Source organism: Cryptomeria japonica, chromosome 5 (assembly GCF_030272615.1).
Source record: "Cryptomeria japonica chromosome 5, Sugi_1.0, whole genome shotgun sequence".
In the NCBI taxonomy this organism is placed as follows: domain Eukaryota; kingdom Viridiplantae; phylum Streptophyta; class Pinopsida; order Cupressales; family Cupressaceae; genus Cryptomeria; species Cryptomeria japonica.
In genome coordinates, this window is record NC_081409.1 from 841,325,257 (window position 1) to 841,347,616 (window position 22,360).

Consider the following 22,360-nt stretch of genomic DNA (forward strand, 5'->3'; position numbering starts at 1 on the left):
CGGCGTAGATGTATAGAGGATTGAACTACAGAGTCTGGTCACAAGCACTTAGCTAGGTCAATTAAATTCAAATAATAGTGCTCGCAGAAGAGCTCGGACACACCTTTTTATATTTAAAATACATAATGTAATTTTTCTATTTGCTTTTCAGTCCCTTCCCAAAAAAATGAAGCGAACAGTTTTTACAGCACATCTAGAGCTTTATTAGTAGTAGTGCCAATGCCGCCTCTTATGATCCAGTCAGTACATGTAACTTGCATTTCTTATTCAAAACCTTGATAATAAGCAATTGTGCTTATGAGATAGCAGAAAATTAATATTTATCCAGCATCCGTATGAAAATTGGGCAAATTTAACTTTTAGGTATGCCATACATCTTCAAGAAAAAATTGATTTCTGTCCCCAGTGGTAATAGAGCCCTGAAGAACTTACCCTCCATGATTTACAAGGTACTTGAATAATTCAAGTTATGCATTTCTTAGACATTCTTTGAAGATCAAAAAAGAAATATGCTTCTCACCATGACAATTGAATAACGTAGGCATTCATGCTTCTTGCAATGAAAAGCAGCCTTTGTAAGCCTTTGTAAGAAACTGAGCAACAATCCAATCAGAAAATCACCTCTTAAATCTCATTATTTTCTTTATGGTCAAACACTTGAAGACCTTTGTAGTCAATTCTGTGTGCCTGCTAGAGATAGAAATTGTGCATCTCAAATCTGCAAAAAAGAACCCATACAGCATCACGGAGAGCTATAACCCCAAGAGGTTTGCACTCCAAAGAATGGATTTAACTAAAACCTTATGATACACAAGACCTGCATGGAAAAGCCACATCCTGCTGAGAGCCTGAGACCATCAAAATGGTTAGAGACAGAAAGTTGGGAAGTCTAGTAGTTGAAGGCAATATTTTAATGCTATATCACAAAAGTTTGCTGGTACGACGCTTCGAAGAACCTCCAGGAAAAAGCTTCATTATCCATCCCAATACTCTTTCAACCACCTGTTAGCAAAATAACATAGAATTTCAATAGACTAACATTTTCCAAAAGAAGAGCAAGCATATCCATAAGACCATATATATGCATAAAACAGTGTATACAACAAAAATGCATTTATATAATGCTTTCAGTTGCCAGTAATTTCTCTGAGTAAGAATTTATGTAAATGACACAATAGAGGGTTGCCTCAGTTGGACTTCAAATGACTGCAGAAGGTTAATCAGAAGTTCATAGAAAGTTCAAGTTAATAAAGAGTCGGCTGGTTAACTGGATAAATTTAAACATCATCTTTGTCACCATTTATTACATTTTCCTCTATGTCAGGTTAGTATTATTTTATTCCGAGTGGCAAGCAAGCCAAGAGTTGGACATCAAAGGGAGAGAGAGGGAAACCAAGAAAATGGCCAATTTTACTTAACGCCTAACATATGCAGTGAAATCAATAAAGAATGCCTGAAGCTAAACCAAATAATAAATTGAACAGATGATTTATTTCCAGTGGCACAGGATAATAGACTAGGACACATTTTCAAATAGAAATAGAGATGTTACCATACAGTTTAGTAATAACAATAACAAAAGCATTCTTCCTCCTGGTTGCACAGGATGATGGACTACAGCATATTTTTACATAGAATAGGGATGTAGACATAAAGTTTAGTAATAACAATATCAAAAACATTCTTCCTCCTGGTGGCACAGGGTAATGGACTAGGACATTTTTTTTAATAGAAATAGAGATGTAACCATACAGTTTAGCTAAGTTGCCAGATTCTTCCCAAAATCTGCTGGGTCTGGGTTTGGTTTGCTCCAAATACTGGTCCGTTAGAAATTCGCCCCAAATTCTGCCAGGTTTCGCTTTTAGCCCAGTAAATTTGCTCAGAGGAACCCGGGAGGAATTTAGGCGAATTTTGGGCGAATTTGGGCGCCAGCTGCAGAACCCGGGAAGAATTTGGGCGCATACGCCAATTTTTTTAACTTTTTAAAGTTCTTTTTTGCCTAATTTAGTCTATTCCACCCTCCGACCCTAAATTAGACCACTAAAAAGGTCAAAAAGGTCAAACCTAATGTTGATGCTCATAAATGGTGGTACTTCCATGGAGAAATATACCAGCACCTACAACCCATTGCCATCAAAATTTTGTCACAAGTAAGCTCTTAACTCTTAAGGTTCTAATTTCTAATTTCTTCATTCTTAAAATTTGTATTCATAACTGATTAACTCTTAACTCTCTGATTTCAAAATTGAAAATCTCGATAGGTTGCTAGTTCATCATCATCTGAGAGGAATTGGAGCACATACTCCTTCATCCACTCAATAAAACGCAAAAGACTACATTCCAAGAATGCGGAAGACTTGGTCTATGTGCATTCAAACTTGAGGTTCCTAACACACAAAAACAATACCTACAAACAAGGGGAGGCAAAGCATTGGGATGTTGAACCAGAGCATGCAGAGTTGGATGATTCAATTGCCCACCTTGGCCCTTAATGCACTTGGAGTTGATGATGATGATGATGAGCTACCTAGTGATCATGAGGCTGCTCCTGAGGCTGAGATTGCTAGTACCACTACCAGTGGCACTGTTTGTGCTTCTAATTTGCCACAGGAGAATGATGATGTTATGTTTGATGACTTTTGATGATATTTGATCAGTGATGGCTGATTGTTAATGTTGACATTATTATTTTTGAACTTAAACATTGATATGGTGGTGTATTTTGGCATTTTGCTATGTTTGCCATTTGGACTAAAAGTCTACAACATTTATATAAATGGTGGTGTATTTTGCTATTTATTTGCTGCTGCATATATGTATATATATATATGTTTTTGTACGGACGAACCCAAAGTGAACCCGAACCCACCCCCCACACACCCCCCCCCCCAAAAAAAAAAAAAATGAACGAATTTGCGAACCAGAATCCAAACCGGCAACTTAGCAGTTTAGTAAAACAATATCAAAAACATTTTTCCTCCTACGAATAATAACACCTTTTTGACCACATTCCACAGGGACATGTCCCCAGGGGTCCAGGTGATGTCCTGATGTTCCAGGGACTTGGGAACATCGAGGTGATGTCACCCTTTGTAGAATTGGACAGGCTGCTCCATTTGAGCATAATTTTAAATCTTTTAACAAAAAAAATACTAGAACCCCCTAAAATGGTAAATGGGGAAGGATTGTCATTGCAAATTCAACATATTACATTTACTCATTAAAAATATAACTTCTTTTAGTTTGTTTAAGTTATTTTAAATAGCCATACCTTGCCATCCCAAAATTCAGAGAAATTTTTGCCTTTCTTGAAACCACATCCCCACATCCTGGAAACTTGGAGAAACCCTGCTTTCAGCCCCTTGTGTTCTTTCTTTTCTACACATCCACGATGGGTCCAATGACCTGAAGACTACTGCCTTGGAGATGGTGAACCTCCATGGAAGGGGTTTGGGCAAGTTACACTCTTAGTTTTGGTGAAAAATGATGACTGCTAGCCAAGCCTTGCCTAATCTGGCTGAGGCTTGCAGAATTAAATAAAATATATAATATATGTCTTGAAGGCAATTCAGATGCAGGAACCCAATACAATGGATAAAGTACTCATTCACACTTGAAAAAACCTGTGAACTATTTAATTGCCCATAATACTAAATTAAAGAGATGGCTGGGCAATGTCAAAAGGCAAACGAATGCTGGGATAGAATAGGGCATATTTACCAGACACTTGGTTTTTAGGCACTCAGCATAGGGCTTGATTCCCATGGTAGGTTTGTATACTGACAAAGAATAGCTCCTAGAAGAAAATGCCTCCAATGGATGATTATCATGGATTTCTCTTGTATTACATTCTCAATCCCTTTATGATATGTTTTCCAAATTAAGTGAAGATGTGTGCACATAGCAATTCCTTGAGAACAGAATCAATTGAAGTATGCTCATAAATATCTCAAACAAACTAAAGAATATCCTTAACAAGCCATAAAGTATGTCCTTTCCACTACACACTGAAATATTCACTGTAAATTGCAAGGTACTGCTCTGCATGGTTTGCATTTTGCCAAAGAGATACTCTGTTGATTGTTATCATCATGGAGTGGAAACAGTAAAACTCGAGAAATATTTAGGGTTACTCAGACATACCTCATCCCCTTCATCCACGTACTCTAATTCATCCTGCATATTGACAATATTCCTAGGCCCCACTGCACTACTGCCATGGGCCATGTTCTGAGAAATCAGAAGCTCTAGTCTTTGAGTCTGTGACTCCAACTTCTGAGATAACTCCTGGTTTGAAGCCTGCAAATTTAGACAAGAATCGTGAAAAGATTGCAACACTTGTTTGGCATAGGAAACTTATTTTAAATAAACTAGTAACAAATTGCAGAAAAACATTGTAAAGACCACTTTCTGTCACGTTTACCACAACATAATTATACAGAAACATGAACTACATTTACATGTACAAATATAAGAACATGACAGGCAACAAAAAAGGTTAACATTCCACAATATGACCTGCCATTAAGCTCCACAGTTGAACTAAATAAGGTGCTCAAAAGGGTAAAAACCTTTTTATGTTATAAAACATTTACCTTTTAAAATCCTTGTGTTCTAAATAATCTAAACCTTCCTAGATTTCCCACTTAACAAAATAAATAATTTCTGTTGCTACTCACTTTTAGCTTAGTAACTTCTGATGATTCTGTTTTTAGAGCCCTTGCAAGAGATTCTTTTTCCAATGCCAACTGCATCAAATAAACCATTTCATTAGTATGAAAGGTTCAATGACTAGTTTTCATGAGATAATCAAATCAGTAACTTGTTAATATAACTTGAAGCCTTGAACACACATAAATGTCCAAAAATACAGGGCCGCAACAATTGTTTATTTAGTAGTTAAAACTCGAGAAAATAATTACACATTTGAAATCTTTTTTGCTCGCAAATATTGAATGCCTCACTTTTCAAATAAAGACAGATTTTATTGTACAATTGCATCATAATTGCTGCATATTTTGTTGCTAACAAAGCCAAATTACTCTTTATACCTAAAATATCGAGGTTCACAAGGAGAAAAACACAAGAATTTTTAATTTTACCAGGTAAACCCAATTTCCAGTCAGATCATGGGAAGTAACAAAACCATTACCTCTTCAATCAAAGAGTTGATGTTATCAATCATTCTTTGCTGATCACCTGGGATTGCAACAGGAAGGTCCAGCATACGATGTCTTTGGCTTGAATTTGAACTGCTTGCAGTGTTGGTGAAAGATGACAAACTGACATTTGTGTTAGATACAATTCCTGCAGATTGAGAATCCATTACTTGATGAACATCAACAGCTGACAACAATGATTGGGACATAGGTGTAACGGCAGTGAAATCATCCTGTCTACCCAAAAATAAGCCGTTGCCACCTGGAAAATTAAATAATTCAATGCCTGCAAACATAATTTAAAATTCAAATCAGATAAGGAAACTATTATCATGTTCTCATAACATGATAACAATGCATGGTAAATATATACAGAGAAATTAAAGACCAATCAAACAATACTATAAACATGAATACACACAAAAAAGGGCTTATGAATCAAAAGCCTACCAATATCCTCTGTTGAAGTAGATGCTTCTTTTACATTTTTTGAAGGTTTTGTAGGCACAGGTAAATCAAAATTGCCATTGGCAGCCGCCTTACGAAGCTTAGATTGCAATAATTTTTTCTCTGATGTAACAAGTGTATAAGAAATAAAGTAAGTATATTGTCTGAATTTGAAAGAATCATATATCTTGTTTTATAGTAGCCACACAGCATATTTAAAACTATATTCAGGCCAATAGAATATATACTTTATTTTAAATTTAAATCTTGTGTGGCCTGAATCTATCTACCTTCCTGCAATGCATCAATAGTAGACCGTAAATCTAAACGCTCCTTCTCCAAACTAGAAATATGTCTTCTGTGAGGAAAAAATGAATATAACTTCAATTAGATAAAAAGATCATAATATAATATTGCTCTCAATCAGATCTTAGTCTGAGTATAATTGATGCAAAGAGAAACAATAAGTACTAGGAAATAGAATCTATTTCCTTCTTCATAAGCTCAATGAATTCAAGCAGAATTTGTTATATGTTCAAAATATGTCCTAATATAGGATGCCCAACATTTTTCTTCATATTACCATAAAAGGTTATCTTTGGCAATCCCCTTAAAATCTACAGCATAGTGATATCATAGGCACAATTCAACAATCATTGTAATCACAATCAAAAATGCTGGCAGAGCAGTGATTTGTTGTAATATTTATAGCACAGAACCACGAGTGATTTGTTGAAACTAAGTAGCTTCGGTAAGATAAATGATTGAATGAGAGACTTCATTTATCTCTCATTCAACCATCTACCTTATCGATGTAACTACAAGCTAATGGTAGATTTCATGATTGAGTGAATAAACGGGTTATAATCATCTTTATATACATTTCACAGTCCAAGCATCGGATTGCACATTTCAACACTTGGACATCATTACCAAATGTCATTGATCGTGCTATGACCATATTTCATATGTTGTGATGTGATTATAATTAAACAGATCGGATTTATGATATCTATCATAGTTATCATATGATAGCACCGATTGATGTTATCATGTGATAACTATAATAGTTATCGTATTACACTTGCATCATACCGATTTGTTATCGGTTGTTATAATAATAAAATAGCATTCGAAACATACCGATTTGTTATCGGTTAATATTAAATAGCATTTGATTTGAACCGATAGTTATTGGTAAACATTTTAGTGAATTGGTGCTTGTGAACCGATCAAGACATGTCTTGATCGGGCATGTCAAGAGACATGTCCGGTCAAGGCATGCCTTGATCATTGGGCATCACATATATGTGTATGCCATGAGGAATGCTGCAGCGATCATTGAAATCAATAAATGTCGTCTCCAGCAATCTGCAATATAAGAAGGAATAGTCAATAAAACTGAAGAGCACACGATTATACTGAGAGGGGGGGGGGGGGGGCTGGGCGTGTGAATCAGTATAATGAAACTTTTCAATTTAATATGATTAAGTTATTCAAGACAATTATGCACATAAATACAATAACAAAAGAATTTGAGTGGAAACCCAATGAGGGAGAAAACCACTAAAATGAATGTTGTATATTTATATTTCTTTTACAATGTTTGTGAGCACCAACCCACTGGAAGCACCAACCTCCTAATTCTGTTTTGTGAGCACCAACTCCCAAATCTGAACTTTGTGAGCACCAACTCCCACTTTTGTGAGCACCAACCCACTTCACATATATCTGATTTTCACCTTTACAATGTTGCTGTACCAACTGATGATGGATTATATTCTTCTCAAATTTCCTTTTTCAAACTGTTACAATGCTGATCATGAATCTGTCACAAAAACTGATTATAAACTCTTATAAATCTAAATGCTTCATAAGTCTGCTAAACTCTGCTTCATAAAGTCTTCACAAATATACTCATAGAATATTCACAAATCTGTACATGGAGTCTTCATAAATCTATTTTATATCTGCATATACATATTCGTATATTTTCTTGTGTATGATTGATCTTCACACACACTCTCTTGTGTCTGATTATATTTCCAGAATTACACACTCTATTCTGTCAGCAACTTATTATATTTCCAGCATCATACACCTTGCCAACGCTACAACACACAACTACCTCATTTTTTATTACTTACACTTTATATCTTTCATATATCTCTTTACAAGGATTGTGTCTCTTAGAAAAAGACGTAACTTTTAGCATGTAGTTTTTTAATAAACAAATTACATTATAGAAATCGTAACTTATAATCAAAACATGTCTCCTTCTTTGAAAAGTTCACTGCCTTCCATGATTTATTATATATGGCAAAGTAATCATTTGTTTATTAATTAAAACTGCCACCTTGCAAATCACTTGCTGCTTATTCGTTATCATCCAGATCAGTTTTTTTTAACGTAAAAGTTATTTGCTTGGTTAATGACTTCATGATCAATGACTTCATGACTTGTAACATAAGATTGGTTACTTTTGAAGATACTAAATTTATTTCTCATGTTGAAGAGAATCAGCCACTACAATTATTACTTCATAATCGTCGCTTCATGTTCCTCATTTAAATTGTTCTTCTTCTATTGTAATCGGTTGTTCAAGAGATTCGACAAGAGTTTTTTATTATGTCTCCTCTACCACCTTGGCTGTATAAAGACATCACCTTTTTAATTTATCTACGGATCATGAAGTGGGTTGTCTGAATAGTAACAGATCATTTGTAATTTTTACCAGTCATAACTGATCGCTGTTATAATTCTTTATTTAATCTGTTCTTCATTATCTAATAAAATCGCTACTCATTTCTTATAACTTGAGACGATGTACAAGTGTAAGCGCTGACTTTTCTTATGTATATTTAAGTTACTGTTACCTAGTATTTCTTATAACCATCAAATCTGGATCATTTTTTGAATTTACGTTCTTCCTTGCAAGAACATAGCTCTGTCATAGACATCACCGCTCTTCCTTGAATTGTCGTGGCATCCATTGAAACAATTTCAGCGCTGAAGAGGAAGTCAAATAACAATAATTTGATGAATACGAACAGGCATATTATATTTCTCCAATCACTTCCATGTCTGATTTCATCCTTGGGTCGATTTCTTAATGGTTTTCAGCATTGCCTTTGACCATATATTATTTCCGTATTCTTTGAAGAAACATCTGTGACATATTCTTGTGTATTACATATTGTCTAAACAACAAGTCCACAAAACCACGATCTCTTATTCACTGTTCAGTCAAGTCCACAAAACCACGATCTCTTATTCACTGTTCGGAATCCATCTTTTGGTAATTTTTAAAATACGATTTGCCACACTATATATTTCTGTAGCTATATTACAGATTGTATATCTGTATTTATGTGAGCTGTCCTAATGCTATCCATGTGCATGATAGTTGTCCATAGCGTTTCTTTTATTGTTGTGTGTGCTTTTTGAGTCACTATCCTTGTTACCGTCTCAATCATGAATGTAGTCAACTGTTTCATAAAGTCGACCATATCTGTGTGAGTGAACTTTATCCTTCAATAACGTATACACCTGAGTTTTTGTTCTTCAAATTTTGGACTTGTATATGCTGTAAGAATATCTGAAATCTGTGTATATGTATACTCCTGATTTCACCATCCATGATCTAAAAAGAATTATATCGTCTTCCAAAACTGATAAGATATCTTCATTTACAGTCTTTCAACTGGCTATTTACTGTATACATATATTTCTGAGTATCACTATTTTGGCATCAATGACAATATTCCCATCAAAAACAGTAAAAGAATATCTAAATTCTTACAACTTCAGATTTGAACATATATTTGAATAACATTTACATGGTATCAGAGCCAAGTTGATCGAACCTAAGGCATTCAAATTTGAGAAGTTCAAATCGAGGATATAAACATCACATTTCCCATGGCTAATGCTATCAGATTTGAGGATAGACTTGAAGGAGGCGATAATTTTTCAGCATAGAAATTCAGAATTAAGATGATTCTAAAAGAAAATAAAGTTGAATCATTTGTAAGAGTTGAATCTAAAGAACCAGAGAATGAACCTGACAAATCGACATGGATTGAGGGAAATGAAAAAGCCATGAAGATCATAGTCGATGGAGTGAGAAATCACATTATGCCAATAATAACAAAGCATGAGACTACCTACCATATGTTCAAGGCACTCGAAAGTGCATTCGAGATAAACAATGCAAGTAGAACCTTGGCTCTAAAAAGGGAAATAAATCATATAAGTATGAACAAAGGAGAGTCAATCAATGCATACTTTATACGGATATCAGACCTAAGGGATGAATTGGCAACGCTTGGATATGAGATCCAAAGCAAAGAGCTAATGCTCATTGCTCTAGATGGGTTGCCTAGTACATGGGAAACATTCATCCAAGGCATTAGTGCAAGGGCTAAATATCCAAAATTTGAAAGGCTAAGAGCAAATTGTCCTCAAGAGGAGTCAAGGTTAAATAAGAAGGGGATCAAGCAAAAGAACATAGATGAAGATCTCCATGTTCTAAATACCAACTCCAACAAGAAAAGCAAGAAGAAACATTGCAAGAAGAGAAAGAACCGACATGGGAAAGGGTCATCTAAGAAAGACAACTCCCACATTCAGTGCTTTAGGTGTGATCAATATGGACACTATGCAACAAAATGTCCGGATAGAATCAAACAAGAAGCTACATTTGCAAAAGTGAAAAGGGAAGAACATGACTCCAAGAAGCATGTATTTTACTCTGCCCTCTCTAGCCAAGTATCCAATAAATCTAACACCTGGATCATTGACAGTGGGTCTTCAAGACACATCACTAAGCTGAAGACAGGCATGTCCCTCCAACTCACCTAAGTCCTATTCGTTCCCGGCATCAAGAGGAACTTAATCTCCGTATCTGCACTTGAAGATGATGGGTACAGAATAACCTTCATGAATGGTAAAGTTCTAGTATGGCCACAAAACTCTTCCATCAAGAAGGCTATAACCTTAGGGCATAGAAAAGGCTATTTGTACGAGGTATGTACTGAATCTAACCTAGCCCTACTTCATGAGATTGCAGATTCTAATGAAATTTGGCATAGAAGATTAGGTCATTTAAACTTTCGTGCTTTATGTTCAATGAAAAAATTAGTAAATGGTTTGCCTAAGTTAAAACAATACCATTCTGGTACATGTAAGGGGTGTGCCCTAGGCAAAATACTAAGAGTTCCTTTCAGAATAGTTCTAGGAAAACAAGCAATGTTTTAGAACTAGTTCACTTTGACCTATGTGGGTCAATGTCTGTACTATCATTAGGAGGGTTCCTTTATTATGTAATATTCATTTATGACTTCTCTAGGAAGACCTGGATCTACTTTCTTAAACATAAAGAATCTGAAGAGATCCTCAAGAGATTTTAAGGAATTCAAATCTCTCTCTGAAAACTCTGCCGGAAAGAAAATAAAAATCCTAAGAACTAATAATGGGAGGGAATATACCTCAGACATTTTTAGGGAATTTTGTAAAGACGCTGGGATTAAGAGGGAGTTCATTGTTCCTTACAACCCCCAACAAAATGGAGTTTGCTAAGAGGAAAAATAGAACCATTGTAGAAGCAGCCAAAGCCATGCTTCTTGATCAAAACTTAGAAACTCATCTTTGGGTAGAAGCCTCCAACATTGTTGTATACATACAAAATAGATGTCCTCACTCCCACATTGAAGATAAAACTCCTGAAGAAGTTTTCACAGGGATAAAGCCCAATATCACTCACTTTAGGATATTTGGATTCCCTGTTTACTTTCATATACCTAAAGAGAAAAGAACAAAACTAGAACCCTCTGGAAGAAAAGGAATCTTTGTTGGATATAGTGAAACCTCTAAAGCCTATAGAATATTTGTGCCTGGACATAGCAATATTGAACTTAATAGAGATGTAATATTTGAAGAAGACATAGCCTTCAAAAGGGCTAAATACTCTATTGAGTCAGAAATCTATGCTCCATCTTTAGACCTGTAAGAGGATCTCACTCCTGAGATTCAGAGGGAGTGTTCAGAAGAAAATGAAGTACAGATTCCTCCCCAAGAAATCCCTAAGAAAAAATCTCTATGGGTTCACAAAACAATGGAAGATGCAAGGGACTTTGCAACTCCTTCAGGGACTTTTAGAGAAAGTAAGAGGCCCCAAAGATTTACTAGCTATGTAGCTCTAATGAATGATCTCTCCAAATCAAAACCCGCTAATGTATCAGAAGCTCTTAAACATCAAGTTTGGAAAGATGCCATGTCTGAAGAATATAAATCCATTTCAAACAATGATGTTTGGGAAATTGTTCCCAGGCCAAAAGGAAAATATGTTGTTTCATCCAAGTGGCTATTCAAAATCAAACATGTTGCAGATGGTAGCATAGAGAAATATAAAGCCAGATTTGTAGCCAGGGAGTTCTCACAGAATGAGGGAATAGACTATGATGAGACATTTGCTCCAGTTGCTAGATACACCTCAGTCAGAGCAGTACTGGCCATTGCAGCAGCCAAAGGTTGGAAAGTCCATCAAATGGATGTAAAAACTGCTTTTCTGAATGGGAAAATTAAGGAGGAAGTCTACTTAGAACAGACAGAAGGGTTTGAGATCCACAATGCAGAATCACATGTGCAGATTAACGAAAGCCCTATATGAACTAAAACAAGCCCCCAAGGCCTGGTATGAAAGAATTGACAGCCATCTCATGGGATTGAGATTCTCAAAGAATGATGCAGATCCAAATCTATACTTTAAGGAAGTCAAAGGTGATATGTTGATATTGATCTTGTATGTTCATGAACTTTTAATTACAAGAAAAGATCACCTTATTGGCCAATGTAAAAAAGACCTTGAGAAGGAGTATGATATGAAGGATTTAGGCCTTCTACATTACTTCCTTGGATTGGAAGTTTTGCAAAACTCTGACAATATTGTACTTAATCAAGGAAAGTACACCTTAGACATATTGAAGAGATTTGGTATGATGAACTGCAAACCCATGACTTCTCCTATGGAAACTAATCTTCACAAATTGAAGTAGGCAGCAGTAGATTCCCCATTGGTAGATCCTACTCTCTACAGATAGATGATTGGATCATTAATGTACCTGGTCAATACTAAACCTGATATCTGTTATCCTGTAAATGCCTTGAGTCAGTTCATGTGTGAACCTAAGGAGATTCATCTTATGGCTGTAAAACATATCATGAGATACCTTCAAGGCACTCTTAACTATGGACTCAAGTATGAGAATGTTGGTTTGGATCTTCGCGGGTTGACTGATTCAAATTGGGCTGGAAGTGTGATTGATAGGAAAAGCACATCAAGATGTTGCTTCAGCTTGGGTTCAACCATGATATCTTGGATTAGCAGAAAACGGTCTTCAGTAGCTCAAAGTTCTACAGAGGCCGAATATATCGCAGCTTCCATGGATGCACGAGAAGTTGTATGGCTACAAAAACTACTTGTGGGATTGTTCAGAGAGCCATTGAAGCCTACTATAATTCATTGTGATAATCAAAGTTGTATAAAACTCTCCATGAACCCTGTATTTCATGATAGATCCAAACACATAGAGATTCCTTATCACTATGTGAGAGATATGGTGGATAGGAATGTGATTCAGTTGTAGTATATCAGTACAGGAGACCAGACAACAGACATACTGACCAAGCCTCTATCCAAAGTGAAAGTTGAACACTTCAGGAAAGGACTTGGTATGATTGAATTGTAATTTGCTTTATAATCTGTACTAATATATGAGATGTTTAATGTGTAAACTTCTTTTGTCATGTTATGACTTTATGGGCTCCACCCCCTGTGTACATTTCTAAAAGGTGACGATCTTTTAGACAATGAACACTTGTATTAAACATTATAAGGTGATGATCTTGTAATGTTGATATCATGTTGACTTGATATCATCCTGACTCATGGATGTGCCATGATATGTTATGGTAGACATTATGTGACATAATGTCAATGCACATACCATAACCTGGATATAAGGGAATTCAACATTCTCAAGTATTTTATATCCAAGGTATCGCGTGTTATGTGATATCTATTTCACAAGATGATGTGATATATTCCTATGTCACTTATTATGTGATACATCATGTCACGAGCAAATGTGATATGATCCTTAGTATTACGAGGTCATGTAATACATTCTATTATGAGAAATATGATGCTTATTTCAATGTTTACACAGGTCCCCAGTTATCTTCCCTAGCTAAAAGGAAGTGTTGAAACTAAGTAGCTTCAGTAAGATAAATGATTGAATGAGAGACTTCATTTATCTCTCATTCAACCATCTACCTTATCGATGTAACTACAAGCTAATGGTAGACTTCATGATTGAGTGAATAAACGTGTTATAATCATCTTTATATGCATTTCACAATCCAAGCATCGGATTGCACATTTCGACACTTGGACATCATTACCAAATGTCATTGATCGTGCTATGACCATATTTCATATGTTGTGATGTGATTATAATTAAACAGATCGGATTTATGATATCTATCATAGTTATCATATGATAGCACCGATTGATGTTATCATGTGATAACTATAATAGTTATCGTATTACACTTGCATCATACCAATTTGTTATCGGTTGATATAATAATAAAATAGCATTCGAAACATACCGATTTGTTATTGGTTAATATTAAATAGCATTTGATTTGAACCATTAGTTATCGGTAAACATTTTAGTGAATCGGTGCTTTGAACCATTAGTTATCGGTAAACATTTTAGTGAATCGGTGCTTGTGAACCGATCAAGACATGTCTTGATCGGGCATGTCAAGAGACACGTCCGGTCAAGGCATGCCTTGATCGTTGGGCATCACATATATGTATATGCCGTGAGGAATGCTGCAGCAATCATTGAAATCAATAAATGTCGTCTACAGCAATCTGCAATATAAGAAGGAACAGTTAATAAAACAGTAAAAGAATATCTAAATTCTTAAAAAAGATGGAAACTTAAAAAAGATGGCACAATTCAACAATCATTGTAATCACAATCAAAAATGCTGGCAGAGCAGTGATTTGTTGTAATATTCGTAGCACAGAACCATGATTCTGTCTCAAACTGCATATAATGCTGCTAGAAGAAGCTGTATTGTAGTCATGCACCATTATATGATTGATAAAATAGTAATTATTGCATAAATATTAAGAATCCAATAAGTCATATAAAGGCTAAAATGAAAGACTATCAGAAACTAAAGAAAACAGACAATGATTGTCGGATGTACTATATATTAGAGACAAGATTCTAAACTCCGTCCTTTGGTGCTTCATAGCAATTCAGTTCTCCATTAGATAAGAGGCTTCACAAAAATTGATCTGGGATCAAATTAAAGCAGGAAACTAACTTACAGTACAAGAAACAATGGAATAAATCAAGAAACAACTAAATTAAGTAAAATACCTATTGGAAGCAACTTCATCATTTACGGTCTCCAGTTGTCTCTCCAACTTCAATTCATTTGATCTTAATCTGAGTGCCTGTCATCAACTCTTCCACAATGAGCCATTGCTTGCACCAAAAAATCGTTAAATGGAAACAACAAATACAATAAAGCCTATATCCTTTGCCAAATATAAATAAACTTCCAGCAAAAGAAGAAAAAATCATTCCATTAAAATATGAAGAGAGACTAGTTTCAACAAATATTTCACTACAAGTGGCAACTCAAATAAGGACGTCATTTCACACCATCAGCCAGCCAATAGAGATCATGTGCAATCAACAAAAAATTAAAATAGCAGGTGTAGCGTGTCATCTGTCCTCAATAAGAAAAAGTTAAAGACCAGATCTCTGAATGATATCTTCTGCCAGACATCATTGTGGAGTCTAAATCAGAATGCTATTGAGCCTGTAGGAGAATCCCATTGCAGTTGAAAGTAAAATGCTCTCAAAATTTTCTGAGGCAAAGTACACATTGATGTAATGTCCCTATAGCCAGGAGATAATAGGCCATCAGAACAAAAACTTTTTCACAAAAAGCACATACTTGAAACTTCAGTGTGGCGACATGGTTGTTGAAAAAATCTTGTCTGAATATTGATCATACAATCTGTGAAAAACTCTTCTCAAGAAAGGCATCTTTTGGTGATTGTGTGCCAGTGGTGAACATCTGAGTTTAAATAAAAAATGTTTCACCTAAGAAATACGGTAACCATGAATGTAAGTCAGCCAACAAACTTAACAAATTTGTCCTGTAGTACATCCAATAACAGATGCTGCATTAACACCACAATAAAATATGGCGTTGTGCATCTAAACACAATATCTTCTGTTAGGTTGTGAACTATCATGTAAATGACCTGCTATTAATTCGGTTTTATAATAAAAGGCCATTTATGTGTGCTATGTCCTTAGTCCTGTAGGTGCATAAGGTTATGAGTAGTCATCTTGTGGCTGCCTTAACTCTTAATTAAATTAAATAATCATTACTATATAGTCTTATATAAATAATAAATATATAAGTCGGTGTAGGTAGCATCCAAGGAATAATTATGGTATATATAGGAGGTAGAGTTATTATCATGATATTGAGTATGGTGTTCTTATTTAAGACTATCGGAGGTATCCCCTCAATGTAGTTTAGGAGGCTGCGCCCTCAAAATGGCATATTATTGTCAAGTATTACTGCATTTGTAGCATTTTTTCTATTATTTTCTTCTATTGTGCAAATTGTTTTATTAAAAGTGGTATCAAAGCATAATACTAACACTCAAAAGGGCAAGAATCAAGGCAATTTTTCAATTCAAGAGGTCAAATTGGAAACACATCTCTCAAATTCAGGAAATTTTTCCTGATTTTTCACAAGTTTCCAAATCCATATTGAAGCTGCTATTATCCAAATTGAGTTCATTTGGAGCAAATGTGGAGGAGATATTGATAAATTTGGGTTTCCACTAAATTTGCTCCCAAGGCTGCAAATTAGTCATTTTTTCTGATTTTTGGAGGGTTGTCAAGGACACATTGAAGCTGCTACAATCCGAAATTGACGTTATTTGAAACAGATTTGATAAAGTTATTGTGAAATTACGGTTTTCATTATATTTTCTCTCAGAGCTACAAATCAACGAATTTCTTGGAGATTTTATCAAAAAAATGAGATCTAGGCCTAGTATGTTACAGTAAAATTTTCAGGTTATTTTGATTTATTTTGAGTAAGTTGTTTTGAAAACTAGGTTGGCAGCATAGGGAGGCTTCAACAAGAGGCAATGGAAGGAATCCAATAACTCCTGGAAAGACTCGTGGAAAACGGCATACATTAGTGGAAGAGAGGATACCACAAAAATTGATATTATAAGGGAAGAAACCAACAAGATGAAGGACAAAATCTTGTCCACTGAAAGCAAGGCAAATACAAGGGGTAGCTAAGATAAATGATATTATGGAAATGGTTGAACAAGTAATGTTTTGCCAAATTTTTAAAGATTTCCAACTCCAAGGATCTACATAGATGAAATCTAAATCATCAAAGGCACAAGATGATATTTCAAACAATTAAGGCGGATCATCCAAACAGGCCAATCCTGATCCAAATGCTGGCATTAATATGGGATGCTGAAACTTGTTGCAATTGATGGACATGCAAGGAGAAGAAGGGCAAGGAGAAGGCGAAGAAGCAGGGTCAAAGTTTCCTACACCAACAAATCCACGACAATTATAGCAGTGTACTTGGTAGTTGTTGAGGATGTGCCACAAAGATTGACTCACAAAGCTAATCAAGATCATGCCATTCAAAATTAAAGAGCATAGAAGCAATAGTCTGCAAAAAATCGCAATTTTACCCGATTAATCCTGAATCCTGGAGCTAACCAATTTATTCCCAAAAAAAATCGTTGACCCAATTTTCAATCATTTTTTGCGTTTAAGTCATGTCAAAATCATGTTAAAAAACAAAAAAAAATGGCAAAAAAAGTGAAAAAAAAATCATTGTAAAAACTTGCAAAACCCTAGAAAAACTCTTGAAATTACTAAATTGCTTAGAAATAGGGTTGACCTGAGATGGAATTAAAGTCAATGTGGAATCAACGTTGAAAAAGTTTGTTATTTTGTCCCTTCGTTTTCTTTCTGACCTTAGAAAATCCCTAAATAAAGGAGTGGGAGGAGTGGGAGGAGCAATAGTGGTCATGAACCAAATTTGAAAGGGCCTCGATCATCCTAAATCGTGGGGGGCATATGAGATAGTATCGAAGCAGCTAGAAAATCTTCTCTAAGTCGCAGCTTCAATATGACTCAAGCTATATGCACACCCCACCCCAGCCCATGGATTTTGATGCGAACAAGTATACAGTTAATATTATAGACTACCTTAAAATTAATAATATTATCCACTATTATAGATGGTACTTTGACAAGGAAAGAGTGAACCCCTATAGTTCATAATTAATACTATAAAGTAGTGTTAAAATTTAAACTATTATAGACTATGAATATATATTTATAGTTAAATAAAAAACTATAAATAAATAAAAATGTAAAATTTATAATTTATTTATTTAATTTTTAATATAATATATAATATATATTATTTTTTGATGGAGGAAACTCAGGTTTTAGCTTGGTCTAATCCCAGAGAGACCATTTATAGAGGATCTCTTCCCACGAGGCCATTTTCGAGGGGTCATCATTCCCCACACTTCACTTGTTCAAGCCCACGAGCTCAACAACTCAACAAAGGCAGAAAGCTCGCGACCTCAATGGCCCAATAAGGGTTTGAACCTTGGTAGCTACCTCACCAATGGAGTATTTCTACCACAACACTAAATTTTTTAAGACATATATAATATATATAGAGATAGATATATGGTTTTTAATTTTTAATTGATATAGTTAATTTTTGCTCAAACAAAGACATACAATTCATTATGTGAGCAATTTATCCAAACTGTTCCACAAGATAAATCCGAATGACAACAAACAAGCTTACATGCAATAAAACAGCCTCCAACACACAATCATTAAAATTTGTCTCTATCTAAACTAGTAGTTGCAAGCTAGGTATTGCCATAAACAGTGGCTTGCTAATCTTTCACTTCAGCTAAACAAATGTCTTTTGTTGAATTCTACCCCATATAAAAGACTTATCAATTGCCATCAAGGAATATAAAGCATTTCAACTGTGGAATATGATTTGATAAGCTTTCTCAAATATTGAACTACCCCTAGAAAACTCCTTGCGTCAATCACAATGAAAGTCTTGGATCACTTCAAAATGGCTTCCACTTTTACTAAATTACTAACAATAGCTGGATCTCCGTCTGATGAATTTTGATCTCAGCTACTTCATAGACTTAGCTCATCTTTGATCTCAGACTTAGACAACTTTTGGGTGACTGCCCTTTTAAAAAGTTAATAAATATTTGCATATGTAATCAGCAATATGAATATGAACAACAAAAATCTATTTTTACAATTCATGGGTTAAACTCTCTTTTATTTACTCTCTATATAGACTTTATGCTATGGAAATGCCCTTAAGCTTAAAATAAAAAAGTAGTCTGTGTCTTTTTCTACAATTTTTACGATTTTTCAAAATCCAATTTTTTACCCATTTTTTCAAAAAAACTTATACTTTTGGTTTGCTGATTTTTCCCCAAACGATTTTTGTTGCTATGATATAAAGCATTGCAATTGTGGATTATGATTTGATAAGCTTTCTAAAATATTGAATTAACCCTACAAAACTCCTTTCCTCAATCACAAGAAATTCTTGGATCAGTTACTTCATAGACTTAACCCATATTTGATCTCACACTTAGACAACTATTTGGTGTATTTGGTGACTGCCCTTTTAAAAAGTTAACTGAATATTTGCCTATGTAATCAGCAATACGAATATAAACAACAACAAAATATTTCCTACAATTCATGGGTTAAACTCTATTTTATTTGCTCTCTATATCTCCTGCTATGGAAATGCCCTTAAAGTTTTTTTAAAAATAGTTTTTGTCTCTTTTTCTACAATTTTTTATGTTTTTTTTTTAATCTGATTTTTTCTCAATTTTTTGCCAATTTTTTCAAAAAATCTTATACTTTTGGTTTGCCGATTTTTTCCCCAAATAGAAAACACATTCAACACCAACAAGAGGTACCAGCAATTGCATAGAGAAGAGAGAAGAGACAAGGGGATCAACACAATCAGTGCTACCTGAGCTAGATGTACAGGGAAGAGCCAGCTTGAAGCCTGAGTTTATTTTCCAGAGACACATGAAGAAGCTTTGGACTCAAACAATCATAGAAAAATTCACTAAATGAATGTATTTGCTTGTCGAAGCAACTTGTCAAAGCTATCACATGAGAAGATAAAGATTTTAAGTAGAAGCATCCACAATTGATTAATGTCAAGGACAATGCTTGTGTGAAGAGGAGTGGGGATGGTTCATCCTTAATCTTATAGGTGCATAGGGTTAGGAGTAGTTTTTTTGTGGCTACCTTAACTCTTGATTAAGTTGCATAATCATTAATATAGTTCTATATAGGTGGTTAAGTCAGCCTTGGTGGCATCCAAAGCAGAAGTACGGTATATGTAAGAGGTAGAGGTTAGTTATTATCATGGTATTGACTATTGAGTATTGTGTTCATGTTGAAGACTATGGGAGGTACCCCCCTCAATGTGGTTAGTAGGTTGACCCCTAAAAACAACATATTAATATCAAGTATTTGCAGTATATTTCCTATCATATTCGTCTATTCTGTAAGTTGTTTCATTACAATGTGTGATACGACCTTAAAATTCGTGCTCACATTTTGTTAAATAATTTGTCTCATTAATTTCATTATTGTTGAAAAATAAAAATCAATACATATCTGTTGAAGAAGTGTTTTCTAACATGTCAGATTTTCATGCCAACCTTACTATTATATAAGATGATTAGGTGCTTCATCTACTTGCCTTTAGCCTTATTTCCATCATTCTCTAAAATATTGCTGTAGGTACTCTTAGCATTTGATAGTAGTGGTGTTTATTTGCATAAACAGCACATTACATAGAAACCCTATGAGTTTACTAAGATCCATCATTGGCAAACAAGGTGGTAGATGAACTCTAATATAAATAATAAAACCTAAAAAACATTACAGAATGGATGGAAAGAAGTTCCCTTGTAGAGTGGATAAGCCTCGTTAAAGATAATGTTCAGTATGTACTTAAAAGAGATCATTCAGAGCTAAAATTAAGTATGACAAGCATTAACTTCACTGATTCATCAGGAAAGCTTTTCCTAACTGCCAATAAGATTCATTTAAGCAAATGAAATTATTAAGCCTTATTTCTAACATAGGTGACAATCCAATCATATGTTAAACACCAAAAAAAAGTTCAAAAAGCCAAACTAATACCTTTTCTTCTAGACTAATGACTTCAGAAGCAAGCATCTTTGCCCGCTCATCTGCAGCGCTGCACTCAAGCTGTGCATTGTCGAACTCCATTTTAAATGTATTTAGCACTAACTGCCTCACAAAACAGAAATATGTCAACCAGGTAAACATCGGGCCCCAAGGCATCAACACGTCATACTTTTTTTTCTAAATATACAGTTGTATCATTGAGAAAACAAAATGTACAATGACAAGCTCATCAGCCATAATATCCAGATGTGATTCATATATATACTACCAAAGGCTACATCATAAATAAAAATCCAATCATCTAAATGAAACAGAAGCAGTACTGACTCTGGGTCAGCAAACTGCATCAACGAATCCAATAGGTGTCATAGATAGCACTAATATACTATTGAATGGCATTTAAGTTTTCGTGTTCCTGCAGACACGTCCTCATGTCCTGTGTGGGGACTTGGAGGGTACACTCCCATTTTCTAGGACTGGACAGCCTGCTCATTTGGCACAAAAAAATAAAAAACGCTAAAAACCTAAATGGGGTAGGATGTCATTGCAAATGCAGTCAATTGTATTTAGTTTTTAAAATTCCATCTGGTTTAAGCATATTTAAGTTATTTTAAAATCCCCAAAACCTTGTCCCAGCATTTCCCCATCCTGGAAACTCGAAGAAACATTGCATTAGTAAATATATATAGAAATCTCTTGAGAAATATTTTTTGTAGAGGATTATAGGCATAAATGTGATTAAAGCCCTGACACTAAACAGGACAAAATAACAAAATTTTCAAGCAGTGCCTCCTCTACAAGAAAGAATTTTTCGGGAAACCAATAATAGCCCTAACAGGTGCATTATTACACTGTTTCACAATATTCAGTCTCGGGCATTTGCATGCTGATCCTACACACATACTATCTGATGTCTACTGATAATATTCAACAATCTCCAGCTTAAAAATAAAATGCTTGATTAAGTCAAATGAACTAGCTAAATCCGTGAAGTGAACCAAATGGAATCAACTATTCAAAGTGTTAGGCTCTCTATGCTATAGACCGGATATAAAATGTCCATCTTTTGAGATCTGAGAACATTTTGTGTGTAGCCTACTAATATTCACCACAATCCAAAGAAAGTGACACTTATTTCATTTTCATTGTTCTATCAATATTTAACCATATGGTCTAGCATAGCCAAAATCATGTTCATTAACAAAAGACTGACTGGTAGACTTGACAAAAACATCTGCAGCTATATTAAATGCAGACAGACGACATCCTAAAAATTATTACAGATTACCACATCTATTTTCCATAATGGCAGAAGAGCAGAAAGTTTTTAGGCAAAATGCAAAACCTTCT

The 22,360-nt window shown here is 34.8% G+C and overlaps 1 protein-coding gene across 5 annotated transcripts in view; it reads right to left on the minus strand.

The window, feature by feature from the left end:
* Positions 1–244: 244 nt before the first annotated feature.
* The window catches only part of LOC131042062 (protein BLISTER), a 93,892-nt gene continuing 71,776 nt past the window's right edge, over positions 245–22,360 (minus strand). For 2 of the 5 annotated variants that reach the window (XM_057975364.2, XM_057975363.2), the window contains exons 6-13: positions 21,002–21,112; positions 15,071–15,147; positions 5,897–5,964; positions 5,610–5,729; positions 5,153–5,445; positions 4,680–4,748; positions 4,144–4,299; positions 245–1,002 (exon numbers count right to left, since the gene is read on the minus strand). In XM_057975364.2, coding sequence (XP_057831347.1) covers positions 922–1,002; positions 4,144–4,299; positions 4,680–4,748; positions 5,153–5,445; positions 5,610–5,729; positions 5,897–5,964; positions 15,071–15,147; positions 21,002–21,112 — 975 coding nt within the window. In that variant the 3' untranslated portion in view covers positions 245–921. The remainder of the gene's footprint in view (positions 1,003–4,143; positions 4,300–4,679; positions 4,749–5,152; positions 5,446–5,609; positions 5,730–5,896; positions 5,965–15,070; positions 15,148–21,001; positions 21,113–22,360) is intronic. The other 3 variants (XM_057975365.2, XM_057975367.2, XM_057975366.2) reach the window with 3 other exon arrangements.